The sequence below is a fragment of the Cygnus atratus genome, chromosome 13, assembly GCF_013377495.2.
Source record: "Cygnus atratus isolate AKBS03 ecotype Queensland, Australia chromosome 13, CAtr_DNAZoo_HiC_assembly, whole genome shotgun sequence".
Lineage (NCBI taxonomy): Eukaryota > Metazoa > Chordata > Aves > Anseriformes > Anatidae > Cygnus > Cygnus atratus.
The window spans coordinates 779,335-801,940 of NC_066374.1; the positions used below are offsets into that span (position 1 = coordinate 779,335).

Genomic DNA, 22,606 nt, shown 5'->3' on the forward strand with positions numbered 1-22,606 from the left:
AAAGAAGAGAAGAGAAGAGAAGAGAAGAGAAGAGAAGAGAAGAGAAGAGAAGAGAAGAGAAGAGAAGAGAAGAGAAGAGAAAGAGAAAAAAAGAAAAGGAAAGAAGAAAAGAAAAAAGAAAAAGGAAAGGAAAGGACTGGTAATAAGACATTACTATGTGGAAAAAAAAAATCTTGTAAAAAAAAATCAGTGCAACAAAAGCCATTCTTTGATACCACTGCACAGTAACTGAACTCATGTCCTGAAAGCAAACCACAGCCGGTGTCATCAGCCACCCGACCACATCCAATTCTGAAACTCTTCCTGACGCCCAGCCTCAGATCCTGCTGTGCATGCATGGCCTGGCCTGGCAATGCTTTCCGGGCTGATGGCAATGTGGTTGAAGTATTTACTTACCGGTGGTGTGATTGATAGTTTATTTTTTCGAGCCACTTCAAACTCTCCAGCTAATTTGAGCAATTCTGTATATCAGTGAATAATACCTGAACAAAAGAATATGTGCATTAAAAAAAATTAAGGTCACTGACTATGAATCTGTAAATCCAAAAGAAAGTAACCTGTGGAACTGCATGTCTTGCTTCCAGATCATTAAATTAATTTTCTTGACAAGGTAGCTAAGTGCAGGCAGAAAATACTGTATTCCTTTTTTTTTTTTCCTATCATCAGGCATACCTACAGGTGCTTTATTAAAATGACATTGGGTGGCTTTAAAAAAAAAAAAAAGCTACTTGCTGTTTAGTTTCAGATCATATATCTCTTTTCTTGCTGTGCATTTGCATTTTAATTTAATGTTTAATATCAAGCAATGAAGCAAAAGAAGCACAGGTTAGTTTTTCCCAGGCCTGCTTCTGCTTCACACCAATTTTCTCAAAACTAGCACTGTGCTCAGCTAATGCTTCTCTACAGTTGTCATTTTAAAATCGAAGTATGGAAAGAGGGTAGTAACTCCAATTAGAGCCGCAGTTCCCAAGTATTATTCAGCGACCTAACATGACTACAGCTAGCACTGGTAGATTATAGCAGCTCCTGCCAGCTTTGGCTCCATGGCTGCTGGCAGGAGGATGCTCCCGTCCTCTCCTGCAGCCCAGCGCGCGCTGCGGGGCTGGCTGGTACCCACCTCCGCCTCGCAGGCAGCCGCAGCAGCCTTTCAGCCTCGACCGTCTGCCTGGAAACTGCGTAACGTCATCTTTAAAAACAAGAAAAAGACAAAAAAAAAAAAACAACACTTTAAACATATTGTCAATCACATGGGAAACGTTCAATGAAATGTCTGTGTACTAATTACCTCTAATACGACAATATGTACTTTCTGTAGTTTACTGTAGGGTTTTGTTTCATCAGTAACATACAATGAAAAAGAAGTTCATTTAAACCAGTCTGACCCTTAGGCGTTTAGTTTGCTGATGATAGAGTTGAACTTTTAATAGGATTTAAAAGAAAAAAAAATTATTATATGGGCAAAGTCTTGTTAAAAATAAGTATTTCCAACAAAATGTAATATAAAATCATTTTAAAAGCTCATCAGAGAATAATTTATTGTTCAAGTTTTTAACAAGCTATTGAACAAAAAAGGTGTTTGGTTTTGTTTCGTTTTGTTTCATGAAACTGTGATTTTTTTTTCAACTTCTGAATGCAATCACGTTCCCAGCAAGGGCGAACTAAAGCTGTGCAGTTATAAGTTGTATTTAAAACAAACATTTTTCTTAAAAGCTGTATAAAAATGTATGTTTATCAAATAAATTTTTAAAGAGTGGAGGCTTCAGACCAGTAAAAGGAGTTTGGTAAATGGTTCGATATTTTTTAAACTTGCATGTGAAGCTAAAACAAAACGTGTTAATTGCTTACAAATCCCAGCTACCAACTTCAAGCTATCGGAAGTTCAGCAGTAGTCTCACGATGACCTGGTTCGATATATTCTTTTCCTTTGTTTTCCTTTGGGGTCTCTTGTGTTCTTTCCTTTTTTCTTTTTTTTTCTTTTTTCTTTTCTTTTCTTTTCTTTTCTTTTTTTTCTTTTCTTTTCTTTTCTTTTCTTTTTTTTCCTTTCTCCTTTTTTTTTTTTTTGTGTGTGTGTGTGTGTGTAATTTAAGTTCCTATTTTTGGTTGTTGAAACTGCACTTCAGTGAGCAGAAAAATTGCCAAGCAAACTAATGGCTGTAAAAGCATAAACTGCATGTGTGGGCATCAATTACTGAGCCTCATTTTAATGAGGTGTTGTACAAAGAGTTTTAATACATTTTGTAAATAAAACTGTAAAGAAAAAGAAAAAAAGCTGGCTGATGTTTTCCCCCAAGGAGAGGTGCTGCCTGCCTATGGGCACCGCTGTGGCCAGGCAAGTCTGTCTCTTTTTTTGTTTAGGACCAACAATTATTTTGTTTGGGGAAAAGCTTTGGGGCACGATGCTTCCGGGAAATAAGACTGTGGGGGTTGGCACCCTACAAACGAACTGTTTTTTCTTGGTGTGATTCTGGCAGGGTGCAACAGGCAGCAGGCAGGGAGGGTGGGAGCATGGGAAGGGGCAGAACCAGGCCAGCAGTGATGAACCAAACCAAGGGTGGCATCAACCAGCCCGTGTTCCCTGCAGCAGCAGCCCCAAGGTGATGCCGCTGTGTGTGTGGGGCTCCATCAGAGCCCTCAGCAGCTCCCATATGGCTCAGCCCTGAGGCTGAGCAAAAACCTATGGGGATGGCTGGGAGTGCAGGAGCAGGCCAAGAAAAGGAGAGAAAAAAAAAAAAAAAAACATCAAGGAGCATCCCATGTGGGTAGCGCTGCTTCAGAGCTGGTAGGCTTGGGGCAAGGGGGATGAAACCAAAAAAAACATCCACACCTAATTCATGTAGCTTGTATGCTGGGGATCTGGCACTTGTAGATGAGACAAACACAGACTGAGCCCCCCGCTGCACGTTGCATGGTCAACGCGCAGCAGTGGGGATGGAGCCTGGGGTGGGGGCAGGCTGGTGCCCCAGCCTGTGTAAGGGCCACACCGCATTCCTCCAGCACCCCTCTGCTAGGCCTCAGCACTACAAACCCCACAGTGCTATAAGGGTGCACAGCTGCCCTGCCGGGGTTGGGTGCAGAGCACTGCAACTTCTTTTTTTAAAACAGTTATTGTTCGTGTTTATTAAAATAATAATAATTCATGGTTATTAAAATAAAATTACAAAAAGTCTTTGGTGTTCATATTCATCATCTCAGTCTGGAAAACTGAGTCTATTTTGCAGGCAGTAATACATAAAGAAGCTTTGGGTAATGATAGCTCTTCTCAATTAAACTAAGGGATTTAAGTACAGAGATAATGTTTTCATAGATACTATAAATTTCAAAGCGCTATTAATTGAGAACATGGCACAGCCACAACCACTACAGGGGAAAAAAATCACCCACAGCCGCTGCCGCCCCTGGCCCGGGGGTGGCTGCAACCACATTTCGCTGTGCACTGGCACCTCACACCACAGTGGGACCCCTCCAACACCCAAAATCCCCCAACACCAACACTGCATTTCATTAAACACCACTAGAGTGCAGGATTTCAGGATGACAGGATGAACTTGGAGGCCAAGGCCTGGCTCTGTGGCCATTTCTGAAGTCAGGCCTGGAGGGGCAAAGGGGCCAGGGCAGGAGACCTGAGGTGCAGGGAGCGTGTGGCTGCCAGCTGAAGAACGGGCTGTGGCAGTGGGGACACCCACAGTGACCCAGGGCTAAGTTGTAGCAACCGCTGAGGCTGGGAATACAGCTGTGCCATGAGGCAGCTGAGCTGTGGCACCTGGCCTGCCCCAGGGGACAACTGCCATTTGCTTTGCTGCACAGTCAGGTTTTACCTCATTCTGGTTTCCTCACAGGAGCGAGGAGCTGAAGTCAGCAGTGTTAACCAAGCAAAGGCCAAAGGGAAAAAGCTCTGAGAAAGGCCCAGAAAACACAAGGCACAGCAGGGGCCGTTGAGGGCTGCACAAGGCTAGGTGTGCACTGAGGCTTGCACTAGCACCTGTGGCCTCAAAGGCAGGCCCAGGCAGGGCACATAAAGCTTTTAAACATGTGATGCAAACCCCAGGCACAGTGCTGGTAATGACTGGTGCAGTAGATAATGTTTAGCATATAAATAAAGTAATTGACCAATTAACGAGCACATGGACTATGCTTGGTATGCTGTAAACAGTAGAAAAATGTATGATACACCACAAGGATTTGATTACACAGCCAGTGCCTGCTCTCTGCTCACCAACAGCGACAGGTTTGGGATCAAGGCCCCAAGCACCAGTGAGGGACAGGGGCCAGGTTCCTGCCACCACATCACAAACACTGAGGAAGCTGAGAGGCTTTGCCTGCACATGGTCATTGCAGTTGTTTGGAGCAACACTGACATTCAGTGGCCAGACAGGGTGGGAAGCGCTGCTCACGAGGCCATGTAGCCCCCAAGGCATAGCCCCTGGGGTTCCTCACCCAGCTCATAGCCCAAGGAGGGCAGCTCCCTGGGGAGTGGGGCCTTGGGGCAAGGGGATCTGTCACGATCAGGCTCTCAGCACCCTTCTACCAAATCACTGCACCCACCCTGCCTCAGCAAGACACAGACCAGGGCTGAAGCTGGAAGGGCGAGGTGAGCATTGTGTAAATGCTGGGATCGTATTTTAATGTCGTGCAAAGCTCTTCAGCAAATATTGGTTTTGAATTCCAAATATGGGCTGAGCAGGCTAATTACCAAAAACCTACAAAATTAATGTAAGAGCCACATTTTGAGCTGAGGCAAATAAATATAAATGGTATTTATTGAATATTCTCCTGCCCTTTAAACAAGGGAAGTTTGCCATCTTCAGCAAAATAGCTTATTATAAAATAGCTGAAGCTGTGACCTCTCACAGACACCGTGGATTGTACAGTGCAATTAAAATATCACATCAGACCTGCCAAACTGAAACTGGGCTTAATTAATGACTGTTTTTCCTTAGGTTTTCTCTAGCCACAATGTAGGGTGCACCACTCAGGAAGCGCAGTGGTTCCCATCCCTTTTAGGTGCTGCTGTCCTGTTGCACTCAGCACCCAAGGACAGGTTCAATGTTTTTGGCCCACAGCCTTCACTGCCACTGCTGTCAGCATGTACCAGAGGTGCCAAGATAAACATGGTTCCTTGAAGTATAAACAACTGTTCCAACTCATCTTTAAGTGCCTGAGCTGACAGGCAGCCTCCTGTTTTGCTTGAAGACCACACTACACTCAGACCCTGGTGTCACCTTTCTCTTCACAGCCTTAATCCCATTTCTGTGCAACAAGCTCCCCACAGCAGCTGGTACATCCCCAGCTGGTGTCATTTACACAGCCAGCAGGCCAAATCCTGATCCTGTTTGCATTTGTGTACATCCCAAGGAGTGGAGTGACAGTGATGAAAGTATTTCATTTCATATCACCCTAATGAGTCAATTAAAAGTGCCTATTTAACTCTGTTACTCTCTTTTTTTTTTTTTAGTAATTCCTCCTCACCTCTAATTAGCCCAGTAATCCCTACCTGGTTCCCTTTCCCATGTGCTTGTGTCTTCTGTGCACAAGGGACAAGGATTCAGTCTTGCTGATTCATTGGGAAATAACCTGTAGTTCATAAGGAAAATTCTAATCACTAAATTTTAACTGACGAAGTCTATAAGCACTGCAATTTCTTAATCTTTGCTTTCAAGTAGAGCCACAAAAATGACACCTGCCTGTCCCACATCCCAGGTGACTGAAGACACAAACTGACCTTCACAGAACAGCAGGGATGCACCACATTTTATTCAAGTTCTATGGATTATACTGAAAACAAACAAACAAAAAACAACAAACCAATATTTAAAAGAAAAGTAAGCTCCTGGGTTTAATAGTATTAATATTTGTTTCAAGAAGGTCAGGTTTTTACCGTTGCAGTCAGCAAATATTCTATTAGCTATAGGTTTGTTTTTGTTGATGTTAAATCAATGCAAAAAATGTGTTTCTATACACTCTCAGGAATAAAACAAATTAATTTGCTTTGTGGACAGTGCCTGTAGATCAAAATCTTCTTCTGCAATTAAAAACAAAAAAATCTGTCTAGGTTACAACTCCTTGCAAAGCAGTGGTTTGAAGCAGGTGCATACTCACTCTCCTCTCACTCCTATCTGCTTTAGTATCAACAGTAGCAGGCACTCCAGTGTGGAAATACCAGCTCCCCATCACCTCTGAAAACACCCAGACTCAGCACTTCAGGCACAGACACTTTTTAAAAAAAAAAAAAAAAAAAAAAAAAAAAAAAAAAAAAAAAAAAAAAACTCTAGAAGGGGAAAATTACTATTTTGCAGTTATTTTAAAGGTCTTTATGTTGCCAGTGTAGCATTTTCTCCCAACAAGTGTCACATTTTGTGAACTAAAGGAGAAAAAGCAAGTGTTGTTCCTGTTTTAAAAGGTCAAGAGCAGTGACCACTGCTGTGTGACGAGCCTGAAGCACAACAGCAGCACAGGAGCTCGCAGCCCACCCAGCACAGTGGCTTGGGCCAGCTGCACAAAAGGGAAGGCTTGCCAATCCCCTTCTGGTGGAGCTTCAATATGTGAAACACAGAACAGTAGCAATCACTCTTCACAGAGGTTAATGCATGCTTTGGTTCAGGAAAGGGAAAAATAGGTTACACTAATGATTTGCTGAAAGTATTTCATAGCATAATGGCCACCGACAATTAAGGCCTGCACCTGCAGGATTCTGTCAGAATGGGAGGAAGGATCAGCAATAGTTGCTCACCAGTTAAAGCAACTAACTCACAATGCAGTTTTATTGGGCTCAGTGCTGTTAAACACAGTATCATTTTAGCTCAGTACATACCTTACACATCTTACTACTTTCAAATTGTCAATATAAGCAAATTCTGAACCACCCTTGACAGAACTTCACAGAAACTTGGCCTCTTAAGACAACACAAACCTCCTGCCTCCACTTGATCTGCTATTGAAGGCACACAGACATAATCCTGTCTGTAATCAAACAATCCGAAGTAGTTCCTTGAACAAGAAGTGTCTCAGAAATTATAGCTCTAAATACTCTTTCACCTAGCTTCGTATGATTTTTTTGGATGAGGGGGAGAGCAGGGCAGGAAAAAAACAAACACTACAGGTGTGACATGCCATATAGAGAACAACTGCATTTGACCACAGCTTACAGGAAAAAAAACTTTAATAATTTAAAATGGCAAGTTAATATCATTCATATTTCCTTACGAGCTTTTAATATAACAGGTCACAGAGTATTAGAGTATTGAGCGTTTAATTCTATTAAGCATGGCTCTCAGACACATCATTAAAGGTAGTTTACTCTGACAGAGTTGACATATACATTTCCTGTGAGCAACTGTCTTCCAAGGCTGTTTGGCAAGGATTCATTTCCCTGCGTAAACTTCAGTTGTTTTGTATCACTTTCAGTAATAAGTATCAAGGAACCTCTTTGTCATAGAACAGGGCCAACAGAAGCAGTTATGAGAATCATTGCTGCCATAAACACACTGCTTAGCAAAGGTAAGCAGAATTAAGGCAGAGATCAATATGGAGCATGGCTGGCAGTAATACAAACCACAGCAGTCCCACAAATACATCTTCTGCTTGTCAATCCAAACATGTAACCTTAAAAAATGTGATCATCCTTATCCTTTTTATGATCTCTAACAAAATGAGGAGACACTCCTTATGAAATCCATAGAGGACTGTCAATATAATTGATACAGTTGTCAAGGGGATGTATCAGGCCCAGAGGAAGCTGTACCCATGAGGAATTTCAGTCTTGTCAAGATCACCTCCTTATAACACTTAAATCTTACAAGATACTTAGTTTCCAGACCTCCTCTAAGAAAGTGGTCTTAACCTGGCATAGCTACATCTTTTAAAAATAATTACTCAGATTTAAATGGGCCTTTTAAAAATAGGAAGAAAATTCACTCCATCCTTTGCATAGCAACTGTGATAGCTCGTGATGCTTCCACTCATCTTCTGAAGTTACATGAGGACAAAGACTGTCAGGTTTCATGGTCCTGCTAATATTTCAGTCTTGATGAATATCTCCCACTAACACCAGATCCTCTCCTCCACGCCCAACACTTTTTTATTGCAAAAACTTTTAAAAGACAGCAGATCCTTACCAAATGGACGAGAAGCAGAATTTTAAAAGGAGACAGAAGATACAGTAAGTATAAAGGCTGAAGAGGAACTACTTAGTGCAGTGTGGTATTCCAGTTCAACTGACTTGATGTTTAAGTGTCACCAAAAGGCAAAGTGGTGACCAGGGGGTGGCAGAACATCTTGTTCTGCCATAGCTACTGACTACAAAAGCAAAGGAGGACTTTGCTAGGGCTTACAGAAAGCTGTATCACAATGCTCCAGCAAACAGAAGTGCATTCAGTTTCAGTTACTCCCATGAGAGAATCTGCTGTAAAAATAAAATTGATGCACCACCTCCAAAATTTACCAAGAATCTAGATGTAACAGCAGTTCCTGCTTATCAGTGAATACACATTCATCAGGTATTTAAACTGTTGTGCCCAGGCCAAAAAAGCTCAGCTTCCAGTTAAACTTTTTTAAACTTTAAATAGTGAGCAATGCATTTGGGAAAGACATTGGAATCGCCTCTTCTCCGAAGAATACAAACTGATATTTATCTCGCAATCCACATTTTCCTAGTTTAAACAAGCTATTGATCATTTTTACTTAAGAAAATCCACAGCCTCAGGGAACAAAAAATTAGTTATGAATACGAAGTTGAAGACTTCCAGACATGAAGAGTTCTTACCCAGGTGAAAATCTGAGTGGTATCAAAGTGACCTACCATGCTATGTCAGAAGTCAAGCAACATCCCCCCCACCCTTTTTTTTTTGTTGGGCATTAAAATAAACCACTGAAGCTAAACTAAGACATTTTAAAGTCAGTATACTTTGACTAGATCAGGAAATCTAGAAAAGAATACAAGAGCACCAAAGATTTTAATGAGCTTTGGATCACAGACAAACATCTCAAGAGAAAGATACAAACTTGACTGAAGGCACAAAAGCAAATCTTGAGCTTCCTGAAAGCATTGCAGAAGTATAACACATTTGTCATTTTACAGTAGGCAGATATGTTTGGCTTGTTGACATACTATATGATTAACTCTTTCAATATGATCAGCCAGCAAGTACAGAAGACTTGCAAGCTAAGGCAGAAAATACCCTCCCACAATTCCAACTCCAATATCAAATTTTCATAAGAGTACATAAAGCAATAAAGCGACCACACACACAATGATTTACGACCCATTGAGAAAACTATTGTTTATTTAGAAAAAAGGTTACACTGGTAGAATTCAGCAGATAAAAAAATTTTTTGTTTTTTCTTTTTTTAAAAATGTCATTGTGAAACTTTTCAGACTAAAGTTCAGCGATAAAAAGCTCCTGTAGCTGTAATTGAAATTTAATTTATTTCAGTTTTGAAGAGAGCACTTCCAATTAATCTAAAAACAGCATGACAAACAAAAGGCGTGGCAAGGGACAATTGAGCACAGGTTCAGGTTGAGATGGAGGGGATAGGGTTCATTCTTTGTTTCTTTTAAAGAAGTCAACGTTGTACACAATATACAAATAATCCCTAAGCATTGCATGAAAACAGTGCTCCCACTTGGTTCATTTGTTTTAGTCACTGATATTAAAAACAGGCCAAGTAATAAATAAAAACTGAATTTAAACGAGGTAAATTCAAAAAGGTTCAATAACTGTTTATTTGTGGTTTTCAAACATCTAAAAGAATGCATTTCAGATCGAAAGAATTACTAAACTCAGGCAGTATTTTAGACAACCTAAAGTGGAACTCTGTACACATGAAACCTCATTTGCACTATGGCAACTGTTTGCAGCACATTGTGCTAAAATATGGAATAGGTAACACTTTCAGCCAGGTACTGAAAATAAATGTGTAAGAAACTAAGCAACAAGTTAAAATACAGTAATGTACAACCCAACAATTAAATCTTCAGCATGGGGAAATAAAGCAGAGAACTGAATAATTTAAGGAGATGCAGATGGGTCCTCTTCATTCACAAATTTCTGTGCAATCTATACTCTGGAAAATACATTTCTGGTCACAGCTGGATATCTTCCCATTTTAATCTCACCTGCAAAGAAGGCACACACAATTGGAGTTAGATGCTGTTTAAATGAATACCCATCTCACATTTTGTTCCATTCATAATTCAAAGAACGAGGGAGAAAATGAAACCATTTTCAGTCATTTATTTCCTGACTCCAGTTTATTCCATAAGAAGAACTATGTTAATATAAGTATTGCATTGTAAATACTGAATACAGTGTAAATACAAATTTAAAGACACAAATAAGAAACAAGTAGTCATCTGTCAAGGTGAAAACTGTTTTAGAAGTACAACCTCCTCAAAACGTTACTGTATCTAAATTAGACGAAATAAATGCAGTCTATAAGAAGTTGTACATGAGGCAGAATATTATAAGAGATTTAACAAACAGGAGCAGGATATTAGATTCCATAACCATGTTGCTACTAAGAGCGTTTTTTCATACTTCACTATACAAATTACAGGGTATTGTCAGTATTTTCCGCCAGATGCCCCAGGCTAGCCCACTGCATGCCTGATGTGAATTTCAGTGTGCAATTGCATTCACCTAAGCATTTAAGTCATGAATAGTTACAAAAACCACTTGTGCTTTTAATTAACTACAATCCTCCCTTTACACTGAACTGCTGGACAAGATAAAACTTCACTTTTCTATTGAAGAAGCTACAATTCCTCAGTAATGAACTTCATCTGCCAAGAAGCGCCTCCCCCCCCCCCCCTTTTTTTTTTTAAATAAACACAACAACAAAAAACATCATTTAAAGAAAATGACTACGTCTGAGATCCCCTCCAAAGAGTGTAAGGTATCAGTGCAAACTTTGTTACCCAAAACCCCTCCACACATTTGCCTTTGGCTTCAGTGGCAGAGGAATGTCAAATGATCAAGACCCTTTTTCCAAATAATCTATCCGTCCAATCCCTCTTTGAGGCAACAATCCAACTGTGGAGCCAAGTTCAGAAGACACTTCCAGACAATCAGAAGATTTCAGGAAGGTTCTTCCCCTACTAAAGCTACATATTGGAGAAGAGAAAGCAGCTTTCCTGCAACATTATATTTCCGTGTCTAAAGACAAACTCATTTGCCATCCATGCACAACTTCTGCTCTAAACTGTTTTGATTTTAGGTTTTGTTTGTTGTGGTGGTGTTTTATTTTTAAGACCCAAGCAAAGCACAGCTGTACTTCTCCTGCAGGGGACCTCATCATTCAGGTTTTGAATACCCTCCAAGCCGACAACCCCATACGTCTCTGAGCAACCTGTTCCAGTATTTCACCTCTCTCAGAGATCTCCCCAGCTTACTTTTTAAATAGAATTCACAACAAAGCTTTCATAAAAGGTAGCTCTGCTTTCTAGACCAGCTAATACCATCACGAAAACAAGTTTTCAGCCTCATTAATCTGCCTTATACATTGGTCTTTAATCAGAACAATATTACTCTGAGAAAGCAAATAGCTCAAACAGCAAAAGATACGCAAGTGAATTAAAAATTTGTGTGAAGTTTTGTTTGTAGGTTCTCGAGCATTCAAAGAGAACACAAGGAGAAATGAAGTAGAAACAATTCATCTCTTCTAAATAGAGAACAAACAGGAAGTATTATTGGACAAATTGGAAACAAAGAGAAGCCATATTCAATAGTTTTGAATAGTAATTATTTTCAGATTTACCCAACATAAACACACTGGTCACCCACTGGTCTATGCAGAAAGATTAGAAGTGAACAAATTTTAAATTCAGTGGGGCACTTTACTTCCCAAATAACTGAAAATGTTATTCCTCCTCAGATCTGATCAAATAACAAGATTAAGTGGAGATGAAGAACTGACTGACTATACTATATAGCAATTTGGTTTAATAGTTACTGCTCTCCATACAGACAAAATGAAAGAGGATAAAAAAATTAAGTTTCCAACACATTAGGCAAAGATCTTCTTAACCAAGAAGTAGACTAGCAGGACTACCAGGATCACAGTGATTTATCCTTGTTTTTGTATGGCAACTGTTCTTGGAAAAAGTGCCAAACATGCAACTGCACCCAACACTGTCAACCACCCCATCCCACCTGACCCCGTTTTTGAATAGATGCTCAAACTCATTTGGCCCCCCAATCTCTATACTGATGATACGGAAAGCTATTTAGCTATTTCTCTACGACAGAATTTTTAAAAACTGTAGTTTCAGCCCTCTCACACTCAGACTGTTTTGTGTGTATAGCCTTTACCAGTTAATAGGAGCCTCAGGAGCTATCAAGTCAAACAAGGTAAACCGTAAAAATTTTTACCTTGACTAGAGCATTCTTCATTATCTGTGCTTGTCTGAAGATTTATGAGTAGATACAGCATTAAGGAAAAATATACATATATTTATCACTGCATATAATAAAAAGGAAGCTACTTTTCTGTAGCCTTCCTGTAACATTGACATGTAAAAGGATATTGTTTCTTTTCTTCTTTCCCTCCAGCACTATCTCGTTTTTCTTTCTTTTCTGTTTTTTCTTTATCATGTCTTGATTCCTTCAAAAAACATATGGGAAGTAGTTTAGAGTATACACTAGACAGTCTGACTAAAAGGATTAAATGAGTCACATAGGTTAAAAAAATCACCAGTCAGAATGACAATAGTCAGCTTCTGTGATTTTTGAGATTTACTTAACTGTCTTACAGCTCAATAATAATCTCTATCACTGAAGAGTTACAACTGGGAACTATTATTTAATGTAAGTATGATGACAACATACTTACCTGGTTTCACAAAGCCTTAACACATGTACTTGACAACACGAATACAAGCAAACTGGTTTATATTCAAATGAGACTTGCTTTTACATAGTTGCTCACCAAACCAGTCTGCAAATGCACTTTAGGTTTTGGATACTCTAGCAATTTCTGAATTTTCCTGGCAACTGCCAAGAAGAACTACTCCCCTAATTTATCCTATCAGGAGTGACTGCTGAAATATTTAGAGCCAAAAGGCACCAGAAATTCCACAAGCATTTTCCTACATTTTTACACTGTATTTTATTAGGCCATAAAACTGCATTATAATGGAGTAAAAAGAATGAGTTTATTCCATCAAAACGAACAAAAAATGAAGAACAAAAAAATCCCAAATCAAACAAGTAAACAACAACAACAACCGAATAAACTAAATGATAGTGGCTTATTTTACCTTTTTGCTACCAGAGGAGCTCTTCTCCATCTTTTCTGCTTTGATTGAATCACCTTTTTCCTTTCCTGAAGATTTTGATTTGCTCTTCTCCTTCTCTTTTTCATTTGAGCGAGGAGAATCAGAAGGACTTTCACTTTTGCTATGTTTTGAAGAACCAGCTAAAAACACAACAAAAAGTTTTAATTCACAACAAATAAAAGCTTAATACACATACAAACACAAAACAGAATACGTACTTGTCCCGTTTTCCTCTTTGCGTCGTTTAGTTGAATCCTGTGGTACCTCTCGGTCACTGTTTGAATGATCCTGGCACCAAATACACAGATATTAGTAGATTAACGCATACTCCTAAAGTAGGTACCTGCTAATAGTGTTATTTTGAAGTACTGTTTTTTGAATAGTTAAAACATAATGGAGTTATTCCAGCTTGTTTAAGCTACCTTGAGATCGGTTTTGAAGGGAAAAAGTTTTGAATGCATTACTCTAAACCGACCTTTGAAAACGTAATGGAACAAAAGAAAACAACCCTAATATGGATCACTTCTACTTGCACAGGCTATACCACCAATTATTACTGCAAGAACTCCAAATAAGCTTTCCAAGTATATACCAACTTTTTCTATACTAGTTCATAGAAGTTTTCACCAACCCTTTTTCGGTCTTTCCTGTCCTTTTCCTCTTTCTTCTCTCTCTCTCTGGATCTTTCCCTTGATTTGTCCAAATCTTTCTTGTCCACTTCTCTCTCTTTACTCTTGGACAGTGTTGGAGTAGTGTGGTTAATGTAGTGCTGTTAAATTAAGGCAATATCACCAAATATTAATATATATATTCCTAGATGCATAGGAATAAAAAGTCTTACTCATAACAGATCTAGCTCAAAGAGCAAAACTTAATACTTTGATTAGAAAAGTGACCGAAGACACTTTCAAACTAGTCGTATATAATTTAATTTACAGCTTTGTTTTCTCAGCACTGAAAATTCAAGAAACCTTTCACTTAACTGGAACACGTATTAAATAGACACAAAGTTGTTTACCAGTATTGTTTGATACATCAAAACAAATCAGCAGTATTACTGATACAGGATATGCAGATTCATGGACTGACTTAGCACTTGCAATTCTGCCTGGAATGAATGAATGAAGTCAGTTTCTTTGACAGGTTCTAATTAATTTTTCAAGAATAAACTTGAACCACAAAGTATTTACGACAACTTTGAATAATGTGTTTTTCAGCTAAAGTAATACAAAACTCCACCTTAAACTTCCAATGATAAAAGCAGCTAAACACAAAATTCTTTGTGTTAGCTCTGTAATGTGTTCTAAATTGTTACTGCACTCTCTTCTAAACAATTTTAACAAACTGTAAAATATACAAATATTCAGCTTTGTGAAACTAGTAACGTTAATAGTAACATTAACTTAGTGAGGTAAGAAGGGGGACAGGGAGAAGAGTAAAAATCAGAGTAGCATCTTTAAAAAGAAGCACAGTAGCATCAGTAGAACACTTGGCAAAATTTAAGTGCTACTGTGTATATACATAAGGTAGCACAAATTATATAAATATCAATGCATTACAGTAACCAATTCGTGTTTTTAAGTACAATTGTATTTTTAGTCATATCTAAGAAATACTTTTAATAAAATGACACATAAGAGCATATTTTAGCTGAAAAATAACTTTTTGGTATTTTCCAAATTTAAGTTACATCAACACACTGGTTTAAATTGATATACTTTAATTTCCCCCATTCCACAAGTTATTAATTTTATTTGAAAAAATGTGTTAAAATGTTCTATATTTTTTTCTTATTTTAAAAGTACACCAGAAAGAGAAGCATGCACAAGATTAGTTTAGAACAATCTAGAATCCATTAGAACTAACCAAAACAAACACTTTCAAATAATTTTATTCTTTTAAGTTAATCCTGTCCTTCTACAGTTCTGATAAATGAGTAACTTCAGACCAGTAACCCTAAGTTTTGGTAAAAAGCACACCAACAACGTCACATCCCTTTTCCTTTTATCACCTACTGGAATGTTATCACCTTCCTATGCCAGTAAATGTATCCCTTTCTCTCTGTTCTTTCCCCTCACTCTTTTTTTTTTCCTGTCACCTCCCCACCACGTTTATTCCACAAATTTATCCTTGCTCCCTTGTCTGCTGTCACCTTTTAACATGACTTGGCAAATATATTTTTTCTAAGCAGCCCCATTTAGCTGTCTACCACAGATCCTTTCCATGTGAGTAAGTCAACACTCCTCTTTCCTCCTATTCTACTTCTTATATTCACATGGCTGTTCAGGTCAGATTCCACTGCTCTTCTATTGTTCCAATGCAGAGTTTTGGAAAATTTTACTCCCTCCACCTCTCCTTACAAGAAAAACATAGATTTGGCTTGTCAAGCTTTATCAGCTTGCTTCTAGAAATGCCGTTAGCTGAAACCACATCAAATCTGGGGCACTGCCATATGTTGTATAACTTGGGCGAAGGCCAAAACAAGAATAACACAAATCTAACTCAAGACTGGCAGCATTTTATAACCTGCAATGTAAGACAACATTTTAATGGTCTGCCCCCAAAAAAGTCAGGCAAAGATAGGAATAAAGGAAGCCTGTAAGTACATAAAAGCACTTGACTTCTACTAACTCTCAGTGGAGGCTGAACTCAGAAATCTTACAGGCTTCTAAATATCACATCCTTTCCCCCAGACACGTACATGGCAGTAAAGAACACTTGTCTTACACCACATACCAGGAACATAGTCAAGAAGTGTGAGTTCAAGACAAATGTTAGATTTTTTTCTAATTTTAAAATCTTAAATATACAATGATATATTTAATCTATAGACACTATCATTTCATCAACTTTAAGTCTAAGAATCAAAGGATGCCTCCTACGTGGACTCCCCATATAAACAGGTACAGATGGCACTGGAAAGATTCAATTTTTAAAAGCTAGCAAGTGTTGGTTATGAAAATCAGAGCTATTTTGAATTAAAACATACAAAGTGCTCTGAATGCTTTGTTTCACAAAAGGGAGCTACAACTAAAACATTAGTGCAGTGTATAATACAGAATAGAACTGGTAAATCCACCACATATTTTTAAATTTAAAATTATCTAGAATCACATATATTAAGTAAATACACGTAATTCTAGATAAACCTACATGTTATCCAGAAAGTTCAAGTGTTCAACATTTTTCAAGTGATAAGCATTTGTGCTATTTACATAATGATACTGACTTCATAAGCTAAAATCTTAACAGCAACTATGGGAGAAGACTTGATCCATTTCCAACCATTAGCCAGATAAAATTAAACATGTATTATACATGTTCAAAAGCAGCAGCAGAAAGCTATCTTAATATATTAGCAAGTTCACAGTATTTGTTACTGTCACTATGTAAGTGGTTGAGTTTTAAAATAAAAGCAACAAAATAGTTGCAGAATCTGCCTAAAAATTTAATACTCTAAAACGTCATTCAAATCTTGAAAGCATTTTTAGTATGCGTTTCCATAAGCTTTCGAATCTGAAGGGTGTTTACAGGAAGCAAACAGATACGATGATCATTTAAGAGGTTGCCTATGATGCTTAGAAATAAAAACATTAAAACATAACAGTATTAAAACATTAAAACATAAACATAAAACATAACAGTAGCAAGGGGAAAAGAGTACTGTTATTCCACAGATAATTCTCAAATATTTTTTTGTTTTAAAATAACTGATTTTTTTAATACTGTTAAAAAAGAAATACTATTCTAACTACTCTATTGCCTCTTGGGACAAATAAAAGGCTTAATCATAGGGAGGTTTCTATAAATGTACAAGTATCAGTGAGGACCAGAAAAGATGTTTGTTCTGTTCAGAATATCCAAATAGCCAACATTTTTGTTTTGCAGTTTTAACTGACTATTCAGATGTGTAATCTTGCTTACTTGTTTGGAAGTAAGTGAAGCCAAAAGACAGTTGTGCTTCTTTTTCATTCCTTTCTACAGACTAAAGGAGTTGTCAGCTATGAAATAAAGTCTCTTAGAAATACTGAGAGAATGTTAAATTCAGGGGCTTTTCTTAATGTTGCTTCCACTCAACAACTCTCCTCTCCTGTACAGAAGTTCTACATAGTAAACTGGAAAAAATTCCCTCCGCTACTATACTAGTATTTACAGGAGTGAAATTTGAATTTTCTGATGTGGTTTGCCCCAAGATCAAGGTTGTTTTCTCTGCAACAAAACAAAGTAAACTTTGGTGGTGTCTAAAAGATTCAAACCTTTGCTGAAGAGTCCTTGAGTTCGTTGAGGTTGTCCTGTAGAAAATGAATGGAGATGACACGTAAGCTGGAATAGTTTTCAGAAACCAGAGGAACTTTGGGAAGCATGGTCGTACCCTCGAAACAAAAAACAGCTACTCCTTCTGGAATAAATCTCATGTTAATACTTCACACCAAGTGAATCTAGGAACTAAAATATTTTCTTAAAAAGGAAGAAGAAGAAAAAAGACATCTATTCTCTAGACCCAATTCTTATTTATGTAAACTACAAAATGTATTTATACCTAATTCTTCATAAAACACTGAAAAACCACCACTCTCCCACCAAGACAAAATATTAAGAAAAATAGTCTTAATTCTAAATACTGCTGAACCACAGTTGAAATAGGCTTAAAAGGTTTTTAAACCTGCATCTTCTCCACATTCAGTTAAATGTGACAGAAGTTACTCTAGAACAACTTTTCTTGCCCGTTTATAAAAACAGGCAAGAAAAACTTTTTAATTACATTTTGAGTAGTTATCACTGTCACCTGCTTCCTCAAAATTAATAAAAGCAACTCGAGATCTCCAAAATTAGCCTAAATCTTTTAAGTAAATCTTACATTGAAAAAGACGTACTCTTCGGGGAAAAAAAGAAAAAAGGAAAAAAAAAGAAAAAAGAAAAGCTTGTTCTAAAGTTGGTAAGATGGTGAAATTTAAAAGCCCACATAATCCATCAGAGTGCTCTTGATGAAGTATTAGTAACTTACAGTTTTAAATGTTCAACGTACTGCAAATTCAAAGATTCCATGAACATAGATGGTTTAGAAATAAAACAAATATGGAGCAAGGAATGGCTACCCTGAGTCTTCAAGTAGGCTACGCCCAAGGTATTGTGCTGCGCTTGAATGCTTGGGGTTTCTCTTTGCTGGGTAGTAGGCTTGGTTGCCACATCTGGTTTTATCGTACCGCAGGGCTCAACATGGTGGGAACCCATTGGAAATAAACAAACCTCGAAGGGAAGGTACAACAGAAGCTGCATGCTCACTGATTATACACAACTACAGGAGAACTGATCACCAAGGAGACTTTAAAATGGAACTCCTTTCAAGACTCCTCCTTAGAAGGCACATATCGGTAAGATGCTCATCAAGAAGCCTGATGAATTCAGAGGTATCGTACATCCCGTATCATCCAGGAATCTTCAGTGCTATAGATTCTTCAATAGAAGTGCAGAAAAATATGCTCCATTCTGCTGCAAAGACTCATTTGCTTGTAGCTACCATTGCACTCCAAAAAAAACTGACTGCTTAAAACAATGAGGCACTTCTGTGTAAAAATTCTCTTGCCATTTCCAAACACTATTTACAAAATTTGTGCTAGGTCCTTGAAGCTTTACTTTGGTTAATTAAAAATATATATTTTTTAATAGAAAAAAGACAGTCCGCCAATAAAGAAAAGGAATGCATTTTCTAATGCAATATAAAACCTCCAGTGGCTCCAGTGTATACTTGGCACAAAACTTGAAGGAAGTCGGACATTGGCATCCCAAACTTGTGAGCCTAACATGGGCGCTGCCTTCCTCAGGCTATACTAACCTTTACTGTTGAGGAATGTGATGGAGAAGAATGGGTATCAACTTTTCGGCGTTTTTGTTCTGAGAAAAGAAGAGAACAACATTATTAAAACACATTTAAAAGGAGACGACTAATAATAAGACTCTCTGAAGTACCAAAATCTAAGTTAGAATTCAAGCTTTTCAACTGCATAGAGTTTTTTCTTAAGCTACCTAGAGATACCAGCATGCCTTGACCTCGTTATGCAAGCTTGCAGGAAAAATTAAATGTGAAGAAACTGCCACAAAGGTATGTGTATTTCAAGCTTTCAATTTTACGTAAATTTGTATCTGAAGAGTTGAGCAAAATAGAAGGCATTCCAGTCCTCCCTTACTTGGTTTGCCTAAAGCAATACAATTATAAAACTCAAAATCAGCCTCCGCTTATGAGGAACTTAAAATACCAACATTTATCTTATTAATCCTTAATATATGAAAGAACCAATAAGGCTTACTGAGTCCTTCTTAAGGAGGGAAACCTTCTACATCCCTTTTTTTCAGTTCAAAAGTTAAGATTAAACCCTGAGTATACTCTTCAGGATATATGCAAAACTTCCAAGGTCATAGTTATAAGATACATTTTAATAAAAAAACATTTAGAATTATACCAAAAATATCATGAGTGTCAGTACAAAACATTTATAAACTGATAGGCTTAATGAAAATCAGCAATCACTGAAGACAAACTTCACACATTCACGCAGTTATCATTTTGAAGATATCCTGAATAGGTACTTCAGGCACTAAAGAAGTCTACAAGTCATTGCTAGCATGGCTACATAATAGCTAGCACTTTCTCTCACCATGGTGGGTGTGAGGTGTTGGCTTTCGGTGATTTTCCAAAGACATGTCCTTACTGTTCTAGAAAACAAGAGAAGTTACACCAACAGACTTACCCCTCTCAGATTCTGATGTTTCTGATCGGGGAACAGGAGACTTCAAGGACCCAGCTACTGGAATCTTTTCTCCTCCTTTAGTAATTTCCTTGGATTTCATATCCTTCGCTACATCTTTTTCTCTAGATGGCTCCTTTTCTCTCTCCTTTTCTGCAGCTGACTTTGACTCGACGGTGGTAACAACTGTCTTGGATTTTTCTTCCTTTGAAGCTTTTTCTTCTTTCTTGGCTTTTTCCTTCTCCTTGTCAGATTTTGGTGTTTTCTCCTTGATCTCTCTTGCTTTATCATCTTTGTTCACCCGTTCTTCCTTAGGTTTGTCTTTCCCATCCTTCCCAAGTGCCTTCGTCTCTGGAGTGGCAGCTGGAATTTTTTCTTTTTTTTCTTTATCTTTTTCCTTCCCACTTTTTTCTTTATCATCTTTCTCCTTAATAATTTTGCTGCATCAAAAATAAAAAGACCAGTTGGTACACACAAAAAAACAGCTTTTGTTTTTTTCGTCATCAAGTTTTACTCCTGATGATTTGATAGAACCCCCTGAAGCAGTCAGACACATTGTTTTATCACTCTATTAGAAAATCATCACGCAAGTGTACTACTTTGTTTATCCTCACTAAACTAAAAAGGAATGCATTTAACAATTGCGTTAGCTTAGGACAGCTACGTATTTTGGCAGAAATCATCTTATTTATTAAACTTTGAAGAAATGGAAACAAGTTAAATGGTACGTGAAAGAAAAGGTTTTTGAGTTTAAAGACAACAGATAATATCAAGGAGTGGATTTCTCACCTATTAGAAGCACTGTTTCCATTGCTTGTTGTCATCTTCGGTGTAGTGTTGACAGCTTTATTAATAACTTTCACAGCACCCTGAGACTTCTCCTTTAGTTTTTCTGTTTGAAGAGAACAATTTCATTTCTACAATATACGTCTAACTGAATAAAACAAGTGTCTAAGCATATTCATGCAAAAACCATGTAGCTAATAGCCAAAATAGGTAATTAAATGCAAAACTCCCCCGCAAAACCAACCTCCAACCAACCAAAGAACACACATTGACCCTATTTAGCATCACTTTTTTTTTTTAATTTTAAAAAGCCAAGTTTTGAGAGAATAGGCTTGCAAACATCAAAAGAACTCTACTAAAAATCAGGTTTGTTTACCAGTCTCTTCAGCAGTGCTTTCCTCCAGTTTAGCTGTGTTTATTGTGAGAGATGTAGGCATCCCAGCACCACCTGGCCCATTTTGTACTGTTGCAGCTACAGCATTCCTGGCAGGTGGGTCTTTGTGGTGGAATTCATTTTCAGGTATCATGAAAGGCTTCCTACTTTTCAACTGCCCAGAATAGCTGCAAGTCGCACAGATTGTTAAATATGCACAAACATAAAGCAAAATATGGGTTGAATTTTAAATGAGGATTTAATCTTAACAGTTCGTCTGTTATTTTTCACAGTTTTTCCCAACTGATATGCAGTTTCTTCCCCCTTTATCGATCAGCTCGAAAAAATAAAAATAAAAAAAGGAACGAAAAACCCTCACACAACAGAAGCCCTACCTCCAAGCCCTCTTTGCTGCTACCACCACCACACATGCACACACACAGCTGTCAAACACACAAAAAATGGCCTACTGACAACACTGGAAGGGCAACCTGAACTGTCCCTCAAGCATCCATGGATGATTCTGCATTCATCACAGAAAGATGAAAACCATCATTAAGCATTTTAGTTTAACACTTTCAAATTGTATAAACTTCCCAAATCTATGCAGTTTTGCAACAATAGCCCTTGGCTTTCTTCATTTTACTCTCCCTTATATCTACTTGCTGCTATATTATTTCTCTACAATTAAACTATGCTCTTGTGAGTGGAAATCTTTACTATTAAACGTGTTTTACTAGAGTCTTGTAAAGGAAATTAGTGATCATCCAGCACGAAATGAAAGTTTTCATTCACACTGCCAGCCCTGAGATGCAGGATAGCGAAATCTTCTGTGATAAGGTAAAAATCAAATGTGTTAGGACTGTAACAGTTCCAAGTCTTTAGAAGCCTTTCATGATCCACTTTTAACCACTTTCTTAAAGTAAGGTGTTGTTACCCCATAGCCAACGCATATAGATCGGGTCTCTTCTCTTTCTCTTCCTGACATATCTTATGTACTCTTCTTTCCAAGGCTTGGCCCAGGTTCAACACTTTTGGATACCATGGGAGGATTTTGGTCAGCACAATCAGGATGTTTCTGATATGTGTATATTCACCTGTTTCAAGGCAGTGTACAGAAGCCTAGAAGACAAATTAAATCTAATCAATATTTTTCATTAAAACTTCCAAAAACCATGAGATTTTCAGTATCCTTATTTACCTTAGTTAATTTATAGTGCCATTTGTGTACCACATGTCTAAAATTCTCATAATCCAATTGATCAGCTTTATTTCCACCATCAAATCCAGTTGCCCGTAATATAGTTAGGAAGCCTGGATAGTTGCCACATTCCTGCATGCGCACAAGAGACAAAATAAAAATTAAAAATATGTATTTTTTCCAGTAAGCATAAAAACAGGAATTCTGCAAAAGTTAATATAACTGGAGCACTT

General features: G+C 37.9%; 1 protein-coding gene across 2 annotated transcripts in view; it reads right to left on the reverse strand.

Annotated features, from left to right (window-relative positions):
* Positions 1 to 8,931: 8,931 nt before the first annotated feature.
* Positions 8,932 to 22,606, reverse strand: part of THOC2 (THO complex subunit 2) — a 55,065-nt gene continuing 41,390 nt past the window's right edge. Inside the window, exons 27-39 of one of the 2 annotated variants that reach the window (XM_035541325.2) lie at positions 22,374 to 22,505; positions 22,110 to 22,294; positions 21,176 to 21,360; positions 20,803 to 20,905; positions 20,017 to 20,453; positions 19,104 to 19,162; positions 17,527 to 17,562; positions 13,902 to 14,039; positions 13,489 to 13,558; positions 13,253 to 13,410; positions 12,521 to 12,597; positions 12,366 to 12,413; positions 8,932 to 10,111 (exon numbers count right to left, since the gene is read on the reverse strand). In XM_035541325.2, coding sequence (XP_035397218.1) covers positions 12,386 to 12,413; positions 12,521 to 12,597; positions 13,253 to 13,410; positions 13,489 to 13,558; positions 13,902 to 14,039; positions 17,527 to 17,562; positions 19,104 to 19,162; positions 20,017 to 20,453; positions 20,803 to 20,905; positions 21,176 to 21,360; positions 22,110 to 22,294; positions 22,374 to 22,505 — 1,608 coding nt within the window. In that variant the 3' untranslated portion in view covers positions 8,932 to 10,111; positions 12,366 to 12,385. Of the gene's footprint in view, positions 10,112 to 12,365; positions 12,598 to 13,252; positions 13,411 to 13,488; positions 13,559 to 13,901; positions 14,040 to 17,526; positions 17,563 to 19,103; positions 19,163 to 20,016; positions 20,454 to 20,802; positions 20,906 to 21,175; positions 21,361 to 22,109; positions 22,295 to 22,373; positions 22,506 to 22,606 lie in introns of both variants that reach the window. The other variant, XR_004777822.2, reaches the window with a different exon arrangement.